Source organism: Chinchilla lanigera, unplaced genomic scaffold (genome assembly GCF_000276665.1).
Source record: "Chinchilla lanigera isolate Chin_1 unplaced genomic scaffold, ChiLan1.0 scaffold00001, whole genome shotgun sequence".
NCBI classification, from domain to species: Eukaryota; Metazoa; Chordata; class Mammalia; order Rodentia; family Chinchillidae; genus Chinchilla; species Chinchilla lanigera.
In genome coordinates, this window is record NW_004955402.1 from 63,428,553 (window position 1) to 63,445,574 (window position 17,022).

General features: G+C 38.0%; 1 protein-coding gene across 2 annotated transcripts in view; it reads right to left on the bottom strand.

Moving 5' to 3' along the window:
- Window positions 1–17,022, bottom strand: part of Pard6g (par-6 family cell polarity regulator gamma) — an 84,491-nt gene that overhangs the window by 53,716 nt on the left and 13,753 nt on the right. The window contains exon 1 of one of the 2 annotated variants that reach the window (XM_005373129.2): window positions 13,315–13,816. The exons of the other annotated variant lie outside the window; for it this stretch is intronic. Coding sequence (XP_005373186.1) covers window positions 13,315–13,398 — 84 coding nt within the window. The 5' untranslated portion in view covers window positions 13,399–13,816. Of the gene's footprint in view, window positions 1–13,314; window positions 13,817–17,022 lie in introns of those variants that run through there. 2 annotated transcript variants of the gene reach the window in all.

Here is a 17,022-nt window from a genome sequence, read left to right on the forward strand (position 1 = left end):
AAAATATGTCTTAAATTCATCTGGAACCAGAAGAGACCCAGAATAGCAAAAGCAATGCTGGGCAACAAGGACAAGTCAGGTGGAATCACAATTCCTGACCTGAAATTATACTACAAAGCTACTGTCATAAAATCAACATGGTACTGGCTAAAAAACAGACCTGAGGATCAACGGAACAGACTGGAAGAAACAGACACAACCAAAAACACACCCAGCCACCTAATCTTTGATAAAGGGCCCAAACAAACTCACTGGAAGAACGATACCCTCTTTAATAAATGGTGCTGGAAAAATTGGGTTACCAGCTGCCAAAGACTGCAAATAGACACAAGCCTATCACTATGCACCAAACTCAAGTCAAAATGGTTCACAGATCTCAATATTAAAACAGAAACACTAAATCTATTGGAAGAGAAAGTAGGTCAAAACCTTGAAGACACGGGTAGGCAGAGAGTTCACAAACAAAAACCAAACTGTACATGAAACCCTTCGAAGAATCAATAACTGGGATGTCATCCTACTGAAAAGTTTCTGCACATCTAAAGAAATCACCAGCAGAGTAAAAAGAAAACCCACAAACTTGGGAAAAATTTTAGCTGACTGTTCCTCAGAGAAAAATTTTAGCTGACTGTCCCTCAGAGACAAAATTTTAGCTGACATCAACATTGCATGTCTCCATCTGTTTTCATGAGAAACTACTTCGAAGGTATCAATATGTAATACAACAAGCATTGTTAATTTCCTACCATTTTGTTTGTAACTCTGTATTGTCTGAACTGTTCTTTTGCTATTTTGTAAAAGGTTGTCTGTTAATGTTTTCCAACTTTTATTTTTAAAATAAAAAAAAAAAACCAGCATTACCAAAACTTGTCAACAATATTCAAAAAAGAGAAAATGAAGTGAACAATGCCAATATGTCAAAAAAATGCATCTGGCAGGATGAGCAGCTAAGCAAAAGGGGATAAAAAGATAAGGGAATCTGCAATAGAAAAATAACTCAATGACAGGAACAGGTCAATACCTCTGAGACACAACTTTCCACACTGACTGGCAGAATGAAAGAAAAAACAAAACCTATGCAGTATACAAGAAACACATGGAATTTAAAAAGAAAATCACAAGCTACAATTCAAAAGATGGAAAAGAATATTCCATGCAACAGGAACCTTGAGTAAACAGAAGTGGCTATCCTAATTTCAAACAAAGTGAATTTCAGAGAAACTGGATTTCACCTTATTAGAAGAGATAAGAAAGGTCACTACATAGTGGTTAAGGGAACAATTATAAGAGGAAGTGATAATTTTAAACAAATACACACCAAATATCAGCACACCCAACATCATGAAACCAACCGTGACACAAAAAAAATCAGATAAACATTAATACAATTGTTATGGGGGGACACTACTACCCACTGTCACAAATGGACAGGTCAACTAGACAACAAATTAAAGCAATACCAGAGTTAAACCAAACCTTCAAACAAATGGAATCAATAGACATTTATAGAGTATTACATCCAACAACAATTACATCCAACAACAGAATGCACATCCTTCTCAGCAGCACATGGGACTTTCTCAAAACAGACCACATACTGGCCAATAAAACATGCTTAAGTAAATGCAAAAACTCAAAATTATACTATGCATATTATCAGACCATAGTGCAATAAAATTAGAAATCAATGGCAAAAGAAATGGCAGAAACTATCCAAGCACATGCAAATTACAGAAACTGGACAATTTCTACAATCAAATAATAATGCTAATATGACATACTAGAATACATGGGACACAATGAAAGCAGTCTTAAGAAGGAATTTATCGTGGTGAACTTCCACATCAGAAAGAGAATGAGTTCAAATATCTAACCAAATGGTGCACCGTGAGGTTCTAAAAAAACAAGAACAATCCACATTCAAAACTAGTGTGAAGAAGGAAATAAAGACCAAAGCAGCAATTAATGAAATTGGGACTAAAAAAATACAAAAAATCAAAGAGCTGTTTTTTGAAATAATAAAATAGACAAACCTTTAGCCAATATTACCAAAATAAAGAAAGAAAAGACTCAAATCCATGCAATTAGAAATGAAAAAGAGAAAAAATAACTATGGAGTCTGCTGAAATCCATAAGATAATCAGTAAGTACTTTGAGAACCTCTACCCTAATAAAATAGAAAATTCAGACAAAATGGATAGATTCTTAAATACAAATGTACAAAGCTGAACCATGATGATACAAAAAATCCTGATAGTTCACAATCAGTCAATGAAACAGTAGAAGTAAAACAAAATGAAACAAAAAATATCAACTAAGAAAAGCCCAGGTCCCAGTGGATTCACTGTCAAATTCTACAAGAACTTTAGAGAAAATGTAACACCATTACTCCTCAAACTCTTTAATACAATGGAAAGGGAGGCAATACTCCAAAAGTTATTCCTGGAAGCAAGCCTTAATCTGATACCCAAACCAGAAAAGAACCTCACCAAAAAAGAACCATAGGCCCATCTCTTTAACAAGCGTAGATGTAAAAATCCTCAACAAGATACTGGCAAACAGAATGCAGCAAATCATCAAAAAGATCACACATCATGACCATGTAGGATTCATTTTAGGGATGCAGGGATGGTTCAACATACACATATCAATACATGCAATACACCAAAGAAAGGGACAAAAATCACATGATCATCTCAATAGATGCAGAAAAGGCACATGAAAAAATCCAACTACCATTCATGATAAAAATCCTGAAGAAAATAGGAATAGAAAAACTATTTCAGTGTGATAAAAGCCATCTATGAAACACCAATAGCAACTACCATACTAAATAAAGAAAAGCTGAAAGCTTTTCCTCTAAAATCAGGAACAAGGCATGGATATCCACTATCACCACTTCTGTTCAATACAGTTCTACAAATGATAGCCAGAGTAATCAAACAAGAGAAAGCAAAACAAGGGACATGGGTAAGAAAGGAAGAAGTCAATTATCATTATTTGCAGATGACATGATCCTCTACATAGACGACCTAAAAAAAGAAAAAAAAAAGGTACTCTGAAAAAGGAGAGCAAAGAGTATATCAGAAAATCTAAAGATATCCCTGTTTCTGGACAGGCAGAACCAATGTAGTCAAAATTGCCAAGCGTCCAAATCTGTAATACAGATTTAATGCAATAACAATTAAAATACCAATAGCATTCCTCACAGAACTAAAGAAAACAATCCTAAAATTCCTATAGCACCAGAAGAGATTTGGAACAAAAGCAGTTATGAGCAACAAGGGCAAAGGCAGGGGGTATCACAAACCCAGACTTCAAATTATACTGCAAAACTACAGTGATAAAAATAGTATGGTATTGGCAAAAAGAGATTTGTGGATGAATGGAACAGAATAGAATATGCAGAAACAACTCCAGGCACATTCAGTCACCTTAACATTGATAAAGGGGCCAAACACCTTCACAGAAGGAAACAGACAGCCTCTTTAATAAGTGGTGCTAGGAAAACAGCCTATCCACATGCTGAAGACTGAACCTGGATCCCTATCTCTAACTGTGCTTAAACTGAAATAAACATGGATCAAAGATCTAAATATTAAAACAGAAGCCATCTGATGGAAGAAAATATAGGTAAATCTCTTAAGGCATAGGTGTAGGCCAAGATTTTCTGAAAAGAAACCCAGTGGCACAAGAAATAATACCAAGAATCAATAAATAGGATCATATTAAATTTAAAAGCTTCTACAGGGCAAAGGAAGCCACCAACAGAAAGAAGAGACAGAATGGGAACAGTAATTGTCAGCTCTTCCTCAAAAGAAGGACAAATATCTAGGGCAGTGATGGCAAAGCTTTGGAGCTTTCAATGATAATAAACAGCCTGCTGCGGCATGTGTGCTGTAGATACACAACCACTGGTCTAGAATCTATAAAGAATTTAAAAACTTAAGATCTCCAAATTTAACAACCCAAACAAAAAATGGGCATCTGAAATGAACAGACACTTCTCAGGTGAAAGGCCATCATAAAGAAATCAAGTAGTAGCAAATGCTGGAGAGGCTGTGGGGAAAAAGGAATCTTCCTTTATTGTTGGTGGGAGTATACACAGGTACTGTCACTATGGAAATCAGTATGGACAGTCCTCAAAAAACTAAAAAGAAATTCCATTTGACCTAGTTATTACCTTTCTAGTTATCTTCTCTCAAGAGTTAAACACATCACATCAGAGTGATATATGCATACCTATGTTTACAGCAGCAAAATTCACAATAGCGAAATCATGAAAGTGGTCTATACGTCCATCAGTGGATAGATGAATAAGGAAAATGTGGCATTTATACACAATATGTATACACAATATACACTCAATATGTATACACAATATACACTCTGTCATAAAGGATAAAATTGAGTCATTTGTAGGACAACAGGTACACCTTGAGACATACTGTTGAATGAAGAAAATCAGACACAAAAGCTTAAATATCATATGGTTTCTCTTATATGAGAAACTCAATATACAAATAGTGTGCACAATAAAAGACAATAGAAAAAAGAAAATATTGTATTTTTATTTTAAAGAGAATAAAAATAGAAATAAAATAGTTTCGTATCAGGCTAATAGGACAGTAACAATAATTAATACATTAGGCATTGTTATCTTCGTAGTAGTTACTCAGAATACAAGATACAGGGATGTAATAATGTCCAGACAATATTAACACAAGTCTTTCTTTTCAATGAACTAAGAGAAACTAGATGTATAACTATCTTAACTATCTTCTCTATACACATAGAAAAATGTTACTGTAATTCTGCATGACCAATTTATTCCAAGTGTACCTTGATTTACTACTAATGTCTTACATATTTTGTATGTTTTTTGGACTGCTTGTCTAGCTGTTCACCTGTTTTTATGATAATTAACTTGATAAAAACTTGTAAAATAGATAAATGAATCTGGTGCTGGCAAAAAAATAACAAAAAAAATTTAAAAATAGTGGTGAAGGAGAAAAAAATCAAGATGTGTTATGTACATATGCCAATTCCTCATAATGAATGCAATCATTATGTACTACAAATATGTAAAAGTAAAATTTAAAGGAGAAAAAATGGCAGTTACCGCATGACCCAACATTTTCTTTCCTAAGATATATATCCCAAAAAATTAATACATATATTCATAAAATATACATGAATGTTTAAAACAGCATTATTCACAAAGCAAAAACAAATGTGTTGCATATATAACTCAATATTATCCATCCATAAAACAAGTGAAGTACTGATCCATACTACACTAAAGAGGAACCCTGAGAGTATCATTCTAAGTGAAAGACACCATACACAAAAGACCTGATATTGATAAAATATCTGGGACATGCAAGTCACTAGACCTCAGTGTTGTCACAGACTGGAAAGACAAAGGCATTAAGAGCGGCTGCTAATGGATAAGGTCCCAGGGATTTCTATTTGGGTGAACAAAATGTTCTAAAATTAGATGGTCAAATATTTGCGGAAATATTAGCAGAAAATTTCCCAAGCATGGAAACAGAATGTGATATACAGTAAATGAGGCACATAGAACTCCAACTAACCATAACCAAAATAAAACTACACCGACATATTATAGTCAAGATCCCAGATCTCCAGCAAAAGAACAGATTATTAAAAGCTACTAAAAAAAGAAACAGATTACCTATAAAGGAAAGCTCACAAAATCATGGCAGACTTCTCAACACAAACCATCCAATCAAGAAGACCTTGGAGCAAAGTATTACAGGTTCTAAGACAGAACAGCTTCCAGTCAAGACTGATGTACCCTGCCAAACTATCCCTCAAATTCAATGGAGAAATAAAATATTTGAATGACAAAGAACAACTGAAGAACTTCATGAGCACCAAATCATCATTGCAAAGAGTACTAAAAGATATTCTAGACAGAGAAAAACACGACCACAATTTTAAGAATAACAATACAAAGGAACTGTCAAGAAGAGCAAGCAATTAAACTGGTAGAAAAAGTAGGAAACCAACAGCAAGTAAATAAAATGACAATGGTAAGTCAACACATATCGGTTATAACCATAAATGTAAATGGCCTCAATTCACCAGTCAAAAGAAACAGACTGGCAGAGTGAATAAAGAAACAATATCCAACCATATGCTGTATACAGGAAACATATTTCACTCAAAAGGAAATCCACAGACTAAAAGTCAAAGGATGGAAAACAATTCTCCATGCAACAGGAACCCAGAAAAAAGCAGCTGTAGCACACAATGTAAATTCTGTTTGCAGACAATGTAAACTTTAAATCGAGAACAATCAAAAGAGATAAACAAGGTCACTACATATTTGTGAGAGGAAAACTGCAAGAGGAGGAGATAACAATCATGAACATGTATGCACTAATGACACTATTGTAATAGGGGACCTCAACACCCCACTGACACAAAGAGACAGGTCAACTGGACAAAAAATCAGCAAGGAAATAACAGATCTGAACCAAAGCTGTGAACAAATAGACTCAGTAGATGTCTACAGAGTGTTCCACCAGACAACATCAGAATACACATTTTTCTCAGCAGCACATGGGTCTTTCTCTAAAATAAACCACATCTTAGTCCATATAGTATACCTTCCAAAATGAAAAAGAGCTGAAATTATCCTGTGCATATTATCTGACCACAGTGCAATGAAATTGGAAATTAATGACAAAAGGAACTCCAAAACTTCCATAAACACTTGGAAATTAAACAACAACCTCCTGAACAATCAATGGGTCCCAGAAGAAATTAAGAAAGAAATTTAAAAATACCTAAAAAAAAATTGAAACGTAGATACAATTTACTGGAATCTGTGGGATGCAACGAAAGCAGTCCTCAGAGGGAAAATTATAGCAGTGAACTCATCCGTAAGGAAAACAGAAAGAAAACAAATAAATAGCCTAATGCTGCACATCAAACTTTTACAAAAAGAAGAACAAGTCAAACTCAAAGCCCAAAGAAGAGGGGAAATTATAAAGATGCAGGCAGAAATTAATGCAATTGAGACAAAGAAAACCTTACAAAAATAAATGAATTAAAAAGTTGGTTCTTTGAAAGAATACATAAAATTCATAAACCCCTAGCCAACCTTATCAAAAACAGGAAGGAAAGAGCTCAAATTCATACAATAAGAAATGAAAAGGATGAAATTACTACAGATTGCACAGAAATTCAGAAAATCTTTACTCCCAAAGGACAGAAAACTCAGAAGAAATAGACAGATTCCTAGATGTACAAATTACCAAGGTTGGTAATGTACAAATTACCAAGGTTGAGTCAAGAAGATATCAAATTCCTGAACAATCCAATATCGATTAATGAGATTGAAAATGTGATTAAAAACTTAGCAACAAAGAAAAACCCAGGCCCTGATGGATTCACAGCAGAAGTTTACAGGAAATTTAGAGAAGATTTAATACCAACCCTCCTCAAACTCTTCAATGAAATTGAAAAGGAAGCAATTCTCCCTAACTCATTTCTGGAGGCAAGCATTATACTGATACCAAAACCAGAGAAAGACCCAACCAAGAAAGAGAACTACAGACCAATCTCCCTAATGAATATAGATGCAACAATACTCAATCAAATACTGGCGAATAGAATACAGCAAATCATCAACAAAATCATATACCACGACCAAGTCGGATTCATTCCAGGAATGCAGGGATGGTTCAATATTCGCAAATCAATTAATGTTATACACCATATCAATAGAGCCAAAGACAAAAGCCATATGATTATCTCAATAGATGCAGAAAAAGCTTTTGACAAAGTCCAACAGGCATTTATGATAAAAACTCTACAGAAAATAGGAATAGGTGGTCTTTACCTCAACCTGAGCAAAGCCATCTATGACAAACCAACAGCCAACATCATTCTAAATGGACAAAAACTGAAAGCTTTCACTTTACAATCAGGAACAACACAAGGATGCCCACTGTCACCACTCCTGTCCAATATGGTTCTGGAACCATTAGCCATAGCAATTAGACAAGAGAGAGAAATAAAAGGAATAAGGATAGGAAGAGAACAAGTAAAATTATTTGCAGATGACATGATACTTTACATGGAAGACCTCAAAAACTCCACAAGACTCCTTAAATTAATCAACAGATTCAGCAGTGTAGCTGGATACAAAGTTAATACTCAAAAATCAATAGCATTCCTATACACAAACAACAAACAGACTGAGACAGAAATTAAGGAAACCATACCTTTCACAATAACATCCAAGAAAGTGAAACACTTAGGAATCAATATAACAAAAGAAGCAAAAGATCTCTTCAATGAAAACTACAGTACTCTGAAAAAAGATATTGAAGAGGATTTCAATAAATGGAAGAACATTCCTGGCTCATGGATAGGAAGAACCAACATTGTGAAAATGGCCATACTCCCAAAGCTGCTGTACAGATTCAATGCAATTCCCAGCAAACTACCATTAGCATACCTCACAGATCTCGAGAAAATATGCCTTAAATTCATCTGGAACTAGAAGAGACCCATTTGGACAACGAAGACAAGTCATGTGGAATCACAATCCCTGACCTGAAATTATACTACAAAGCTACTGTCATAAAATCAACATGGTACTGGCTAAAAAACAGACCACAGGATCAATGGAACAGACTGGAAGAAACAGACACAACCAAAAACACACCCAGCCACCTACTCTTTAAAAAAGGGGCTAAACAAACTCACCAGAAGAATGATAGGCTCTATAATAAATGATGCTGGAAAAATTGGGTTGCCACCTGCCAAAGACTGAAAATAGACACAAGTCTATCACCATGCACCAAACTCAAGTCAAAGTGGATCACAGATCTCAGTATGAAAACAGAAACACTAAATCTACTGGAAGAGAAAGCAGGTAAAAACCTTGAAGACATAGGGATAGGCAGAGTCCATGAACAAAAACCAAACTACCAGTGAAATACTTCAAAGAATCAACAACTGGGATGTCATTCTACTGAAAAGTTTCTGCACATCTAAAGAAATCATCAGCAGAGTAAAAAGAAAATGCACAAATTGGGAAAAAGTTTTAGCTGACTATCCCTTGCACAAAGGTCTTCTATCTAGAACATATAAAGAATTAAAAAACATCAGCCCCCCAAATTCAAAGACCCAATCCAAAAATGGGCAGCTGAGATGAATACATACTTCTCAGATAAGGAAATACAAATGGCAAATAAATACATGAGAAAATGTTCAACATCATTAGTCATTTGAGAAATGCAAATTAAGACAACACTGACATTTCACCTTACCCCAGTAAGAATGGCTAGCATTCAGAAATCAACCAATAACAAATGCTGGCAAGGCTGTGGAGAAATAGGAACTCTGCTCCACTGCTGGTGGGAATGCAGGGTGGTGAAACCATTGTGGAAATCAGTTTGGAGACTCCTCAGCAAAGTAGGTCTAGAGGTCCCATTCAGTCCAGCTATTCCCTTTCTGGGTATTTTCCCAGAAGATCTAAAAACATCACATCACAGACGATATATGTGCACCCATGTTCATAGCAGTGCAATCTGTAATTGCTAAATTGTGGAAGCAACCCAAATGTCCATCCACCTAGGATTGCATAAAAAAATTGTGGTACTTTTATAGAATGGAATATTACTCAGCTATAAAGAAAGATAAATTCGAGGCTTTTATAGGTAAATGGTCACAACTAGAGACCATACTCACAAGTGAAATAAATCAGACCTGCATGTGTAACGTATTGTCTTACTAGTGTAAGAACCTGAAAGAGTAAATAAAAACTAGGAGGTATGATAGTCATCGTGAAACGAAAGGAAAATGCTCAAAAGTAGAGGGCAACTGGGGTGTGGAGAAAGAGAAGGGAAAGAAGGGGAAATTATGTATGTATGTATGTATATACAGGATAGCTAACATAGTTTTACTACTGTCTTTTATTGCTTTACTGATAGGAACAATTAATGATTACTTGTTTGATCAATACTGCATGTCTCTATTTGTCTTCCTGGGAAACCACTTTGTAGATATCAATATGTAATACGACCATTGTTAATTTCCTACCACTTTGTCTGTAACTCTGCATTGTTTGTATTGTTCTTATGCTATTTTGTAAATGGAGGTCTGTTTGTTAATGTTTTCCTTCTTTTATTTTTAAAATAAATTAAAAAAAAAACAAAATTAGATGGTCTATCACCATGTATCAAACTAAAATCAAAATGGAGCAAAGCTAGAAATATTAAAACAGAAAAACTAAATCCACTGGAAGAGAGAATAGGTAGAACTCTTGAAGACATGGGTATAGGCAAAGACTTCATGAATGAACTCCACAGGAAATAATGCAAAGAATCAACAACTGGGATCTCATATTATTAATAAGCTTCTGCACAGCAAAAGAAATAATCCAAGTAGTGAAAAGACAACCCACAAAGTTGGAATAGAAAGCCAGTTGTTCCTCAGACAACAGACTAATATTCAGAACATACAAAGAACTAAAAAAAATTAGACCCTCCCCAAATTTAAAGACCCAATCCAAAAATTGGTATTTGAGATAAATATACACTTCTTAGATGAAGAAGTAGAAATGGCACATAAATATATGAAAAACTGTACATCATTGGTCATTTGAGAGATGCAAATTAAAACAATGCTGAGAGTCCATGTCACTCCAGAAACAATGGCTATTATCAACAAATCAACCAGTAACAAATGCTAGCAGGGATGTCAGGAAAAATGAACCCTTTCCCACTGTTGGTGTGAGTGTAGACTGGTGCCACTACAGTGGAAATCAGTGTGGAGAGTCCTCAAAAAACTAGAACTAGAGGTCCCACCTACTCCCCTTCTTAGTATCTTCCCAAAAGAATTAAAAGCATCATACTACAGCGATATACTCACATCCACATTTACGACAGCACAGTTTGTAATAGCGAAATCTTGGAAACAACCCAAATACCCATCAAATGGATAGAAAAGATGTGTTTTTTTAATGCAATGAGTACTACTCAGCCTCAAAGAAGGATAAAGTGGAGACATTTATAGCTAAATGAATGGACCTTAAGATCATACTCTTAAGTGAAATAAACTAGACACATGTATGTAAATATCACATTATCTCTCTGGTGTGAGAAACTGAAAGTGTAAACAAGGACCAAAATGTATAATAAATATTGTGAGATAAGAAGAAATTGTTCAAAAGGAAAGGGGAACTTGGGGAGGGGGGAAGAAAGGGAAAAGAAAAAAATGAGAAAAGGAGGATAAAATGGAAACAAAGCTTTGTAAGGAGAAGAAGAGGGGTTGAAGAGAGGGGAGAGGAATGGGAAAAAAAAGAGGAACCAGGATCTATCATGTATGAATTCCCTACAATTTCCCTAAATTGTACCAAAAAACTTAGTAAAAAATTAAATAGTGCTAATGACTAATTTTGTGATACTCTAAAAACCACTGAATTTTACACTTTTTTATTTCATGTTAATTATAGCTTATAGAGCTGTTATTTAAAAATAGTGTTCACCTCAAAGATTGATATTGTTTTTAGAACATCCAATGCAAGGCTGAATGGAGCCAAGTGCAGAAACAAGGGACCCAGAGGCAGGCTAAATACAGGCCCTGATTTCTGCTTCAGGCAGACATAAAACTAAGGGCCTGTGGGTGCAAATACCTGTGTATGCACATAATCAAGTAAAAGCTGCAAAATGAACTTGGGGTCCTCAATACTGCAGAGCTTTATACAGGAGACACAGGATGTGAGCCTTCATCTGATCTAGCTGGTAGGACCAGCTTTTCTAGTTTGAATGGGTCCACAGTTCTGAGCAGTAAGGAGAGAGGGCAGATGCTCCAACAAGGTACAACTTGCCTTGCTTCACATGCCTGTCTCCACCCTGACCCCAAAACTGCAAGTTCCTTAGTCCTTCTCCAATTCGGAAACTAAAACTTCCATGGATGATATTTTTGGGGTCACAAGGACCTGGCAATATAAATTTATTTTCATTCAGTGTTTATCCCTGATGATTTATCACTATTACCTTAGTTCTTCTTTTCTAGGTTGAAAGATAAAAAATGTGAAGCTTTTCTTTCCCTTGATACCTAAGAGAGTATCCAAACCCTTTCTTCATAAAAGCACATTCATTTCAGAGCACTAATAGCTGTAGAAAAAAATAAAACCCATTTTTTGTCTAAAAGAAACAGAAATCCAAAATCCTTCTGGCTTGCCTAAGAATTCCTGGGTCCTGAATCAGCTCTGGAATCCACTTCACTGTGGAAGGGTCTCACTGTCAGCACACCTAGGCCCATTCTGGTGCGCATTCAGGTCTGGAGAGCTGTCTTCATGTTCTCAATGAAGTCATGAGCTTCTTGGTTGCAGTGTCCTTCCCAGGGCCTGTACTGATGGCCCAAGGCCACAGCACAAGGATTACAGGCTGAAGACTTTTATTTCCTGATTCTGGCTCAGTGTTGTCCAAAGCACAAACTGGGGCTGCTCTTTGTCAAATGCATATACATTCTTCTAACCACTAAAACCATGGTTCCCAGACTTCATCTCAAACTGGCTTCTGTTTACTGAAAAGCTTCTTGATGAACAAGGTGCAGCTCCCTTAGGACACTGTCCCCATAGGAAGTGTGGTCCTGTTTCTGAGTCTGTGCATAAAGCAGGCACCACCTTCATGCTGAGCCATGCTTCTGCCTTCCTCATCTGGGTCCCAGGAATGAGAACTAGGAACAGTGCTGTCCTTGCACACTGCTGTCTCCCTATTCATGGAGGGTACTTGGAGCCTGGGCCCTTCTATGGCCTTTCAATGAGCCAGAGGAAGACAGGGGCCTTCCCAGCGACTCCCTCACCAAACGTCCACACCTCACTGTTCCTAGTAGCTAGCTGGGGCACAAGACACACATACACTACCTCTAATTTTCAGGTGGAAAACTTAGAACCAGAGGACTAGCTCCTGCTCTCTCTGCTCACTCTGTCAGTGTCCAACTTGTCCTCTCAGCTTACTAACCTGTTCAAGATGGGTTTCATAGAAAAGCAGAATTAAGCTTAAAAGGCACAAGTTTCTGACTTTTTATTATCCTTTGCCATTTCCTAAAAACACTTTTTAAAGAAAGTCTTCTTTCTTTCCTGTGCACCAAGTCAAGACAGTGTTTGCTTTTGAACTGGTCAGAGAAACTCACTACACATGCTTGGGGGAAACTGGTTTCACTCTAGATACCCTAAAGAGAGGAAAATCTTGAGGCCCAGTATCTGGTGTTACCTGAAGTGCTGCCTACATACCCAAAGATGGCCAAGTGGAGTGCACTTACTGGGTGCCTTCTCCTCCCCAGGTTCCAGAAGGTTCCAGGTGCCTGACTGAGGCAACTCTGTATACTCCCACCAACAGCAATCATGTGGCCACGGGTGCTCCTTCAGGCTTCTCTAACACACTCTTCAAAATGAGGACTGCACAGTGGGTGGTCATCTGTATCATGTAAATAGGGATATAACCTCATAGCTGAAAATTCAAAAGATATTCAGCAACTTCTCCCAGCCAGCTAGGGGCCATGGAAAACCAACAATTTCAGTTTTTCTGTGCCCTTCAAAGGGTATTTTAAGCATACAAAGGCAAATACAGGTAATGCTTCCATCTTCTCTAAAAAGTAGCAGCAAACTGTCCACAGAGTGGACACCATACTTTTCTCACTGACTTGGTATACTGTGAAAACATTCCTTTATTGGCCACCATGGTGCTATGGGGAAGATATCCCAATTTGTAGATGCACCATAACTTCAGAAAGGTTATTTAGCTCCTGGTTTCCAAGGTGCCCAAAAAGATGGGATACAATCTGTATTCCCTGTCACATGGCTAGCAAAGCATTCTTGAAGAGCCAGGATTAGTGGGCTGTCTTTACTAGTCAAAATCTTCCTAGGGCCTGGGTCACTTCTCAAACCCCAAGCAGCCACAAATTTAAACATTTTAACCCATACTGTAAGTGGCAGGACTGCCCTAAATCATCACTAAGTGCCAGCATACAGTAGGTGCTCACAGCAAATCACTGAATGAACTGAACCTACCAACCAGCTTTACACTAAAATTCTAGAACTTTATTAAGTTGACACTGAGGATGTCACAAAACAAAATGACAAGATGAGATTCTGCACAAACTCCTGAAATAGGTCCATGTCCCCTACAGGCTCTGAGTCCCACCAGCCCTGCCCCAAGTGCATTTACTTGCCATAACCTCCAGCACTCTGGAGCCACACAGCAGCCCTCGTGCTGGCAGAAAACAAGGGCGCAATGTTTCAAACAATGCTTAATAAATGGTGAATAAGAAACCAGACCAACTGACCTCGACTGTACCCAGCAGCTGCCTGAAGGTATCAGGTGTTTTCTTGAAAAAGCCTTTGTTTCCACATTACCCAAGAAGGAAGTGTAGTGACTCACTGCGACTGATGAGCTTTTGCTTCTGACCATGCATGCGTGTGCGTGTGCACAGGTATGTGTGTGTGGTGATGGTGCGGGGCTGCTGGGCCACAAAGCCTGCAACACTGTGTAGTAGACAGGCACACTGAGAGCATCCGGGGGCTTCTTCCCACCACACCCTTCCATAACTGGCACTGCAGAGCAGAACTATAAAAGTTAGATTTTTTTTCCTTGTACAGATAGCAGTTTACCTTCCTCTTGCTCAACATATAACCCACACTTTCTCCCCTCAGTCTAAAAGAAGTGACAGAGTAGAGATATTCCTCATTTAATGAGCTACCTGTTTAACAACTGTTGGACTTATGACTGCCTCTCAGACTTAGGACCCATGTTTTCTGTATAGTTCTGTACATCTTGCTGATAGAGCCACAGTGCCATTTTTGTATACTATACCTTCTGTAAACAGTTCTGTAATTTCTGCTGATTGTATGGTACAGTACTGTAGTTCTATGTTCTGTTACACACTACTGTTCTGCATATAAGAGTTATGTAAATAGAAGTGGTGTCATCAAGTTGGAAGTTCTTTCCATCATGTCTTTGTTCTGAGTATTATAATATACACACTGTATACAACTCATCTAGGACCAGTTCACTTAGTGACCTTGTTGCAGGAACTGAGCTCAAGGATTAAATGAGGAATATCTGTACGTGGATATGAGCGCCAGGAGTGCAGGGCCCAGGCTCCTCTTCACAGGACAGGAATCCAAGCTGGCATGGAGGTTGGCATCGCCTCTGTGCTCTCTGCCCCTTACTGCTCCTTATACAAAGGCCCAACTCACCTGTATGTGGTGAGAGGGTGAGGAGAGACAAACAGGCTCCCTTATCTCCTCAGAACTGGCTCTGAATAAACCCCTTTCCTGCTTTTACTAAAGGACACAACCTCCTTTGATTGGGCAAGGGAGGGGCAGACGAGCCTGAGTGTACAAACCAAGTGGCTGGTAACAGTTCTGACAAAGCCAGCCAGGAGGTAAGCCCAGTACTGGCTCTGGAGCACTGTGGGTCTCCCGGTCCCTACTGGGTAGATGATAGGCTCTTGGGAAAAGGACTTGACTATTCATGCTTGCTGAATTCATGGCTGGGACTCCAGGGACATTCCAGTCAGGAACACCTTTGCACCCTAGGAACTGTCCCGTCTTTCCTGTTTGTAGCATAGCTGCCTGTAAACACCTCTGATGGCAAAAGGAAAAAGGTTGTTTGAAGAGCTGATGGGCTCTGCTTGGCTTCCCGCTCGAAAGTGCACCCCAGGGATCTACTGTCTCCATAGTTTGGATGTTCTCTTAGGTCAGTCAGCAGTACCATTTGTGTGAGGTGAGGACCTTCACCATTTGGGGCCATTATGAATATACTGCAGGTCATTTTGGGGCACTGACTGGTGTGAGAAGAGACTCAGAGGTAGAAACCTTCCCAGGCATTTTGTTGGTTTGGAGGAATCATTTGTTTCAGTTGGCTTTGATTTGATATGGTTCAGTTTCTTTTATCTTTTTTTGTTTATAACTGCTTTTATTTCTGAAATGAGCAGCAGGATTCCAGTACCATTTAAGAGCTCTCTGGCTGGACAGACTACCACTAGGATACTCAAATGGAAAAAGGGCTGATATACTATTATAACACTTTCTTGTCAAGAGTTTTGTCAAAAATCACACAAGTGGGGTAAAATTTCTTATACAGGCCTTCATGGTACTGCATGGTATTGCATAATGAGGACTACAGAAAGGAATAGGGAGCTAAATTGATGGTTCAAAAGAAAGAAACCTGGGCATCAGCTTCTTAGTGCTGGCATCTGTGTATTCTGCCACTGCTTTTAAGTTGTGGGGGAGGAAATGTAGGTAACACGCTCAGCTTGTCTCTATAAGAAAACAAAATCTCACTTTTAAAGTTCTATTTTGCAGTGCTGGTTACACCTTTTTTTTTTTTTTTTTTTTGTTAGCAGAACATATTCTAGGGAGAGAATGTCAGAAACACTGTTCACAAGAGTGACCCAGGAACCACCAAATCACCAGAGTTTAGGGTACCAGGACACTGTTTCAGAGCATAGGATACCAGGACCCTGTCTCAGAAGTACCCTTTGAGTGACACACATCTCTTTACTTGAACTTGTTCCTTTCAAACCATAAGAAGGAACTTCACTGAACCACTTTCTTCCCATGCTGGGCTTTTGTGCCCTGAAAGAAAACTGTAGTCTCTATTTTATCCCCCACAGAGTTCAGTGTCTCATAGGCACTCAAAAACATGTATGGAATAAATGAATGAATCAATTACATATGGCATGACCCCGCTTTCCTCCATCCAGGGAATACTGAGGTACCTCTATATATAGATGCTGTCCCATACACTTGCGAATGTAAGACAGCCATGAAGAAGCAGCGCCTGCTTTCGTGAAATCTGCATCCTAAAGAAAATAGTCATCAGCAAAAAAGAAAATAAATCACAGTGTGTTACAAGGTAGTAAGACCCATGAGGAAAGCAGTGGGTTGGGGACTCCACTCTGTGAGGCCACATGGGATACAGATCATCACAGTACAGGGCCACTTCCCTCAGCCCCCTAGAGCCA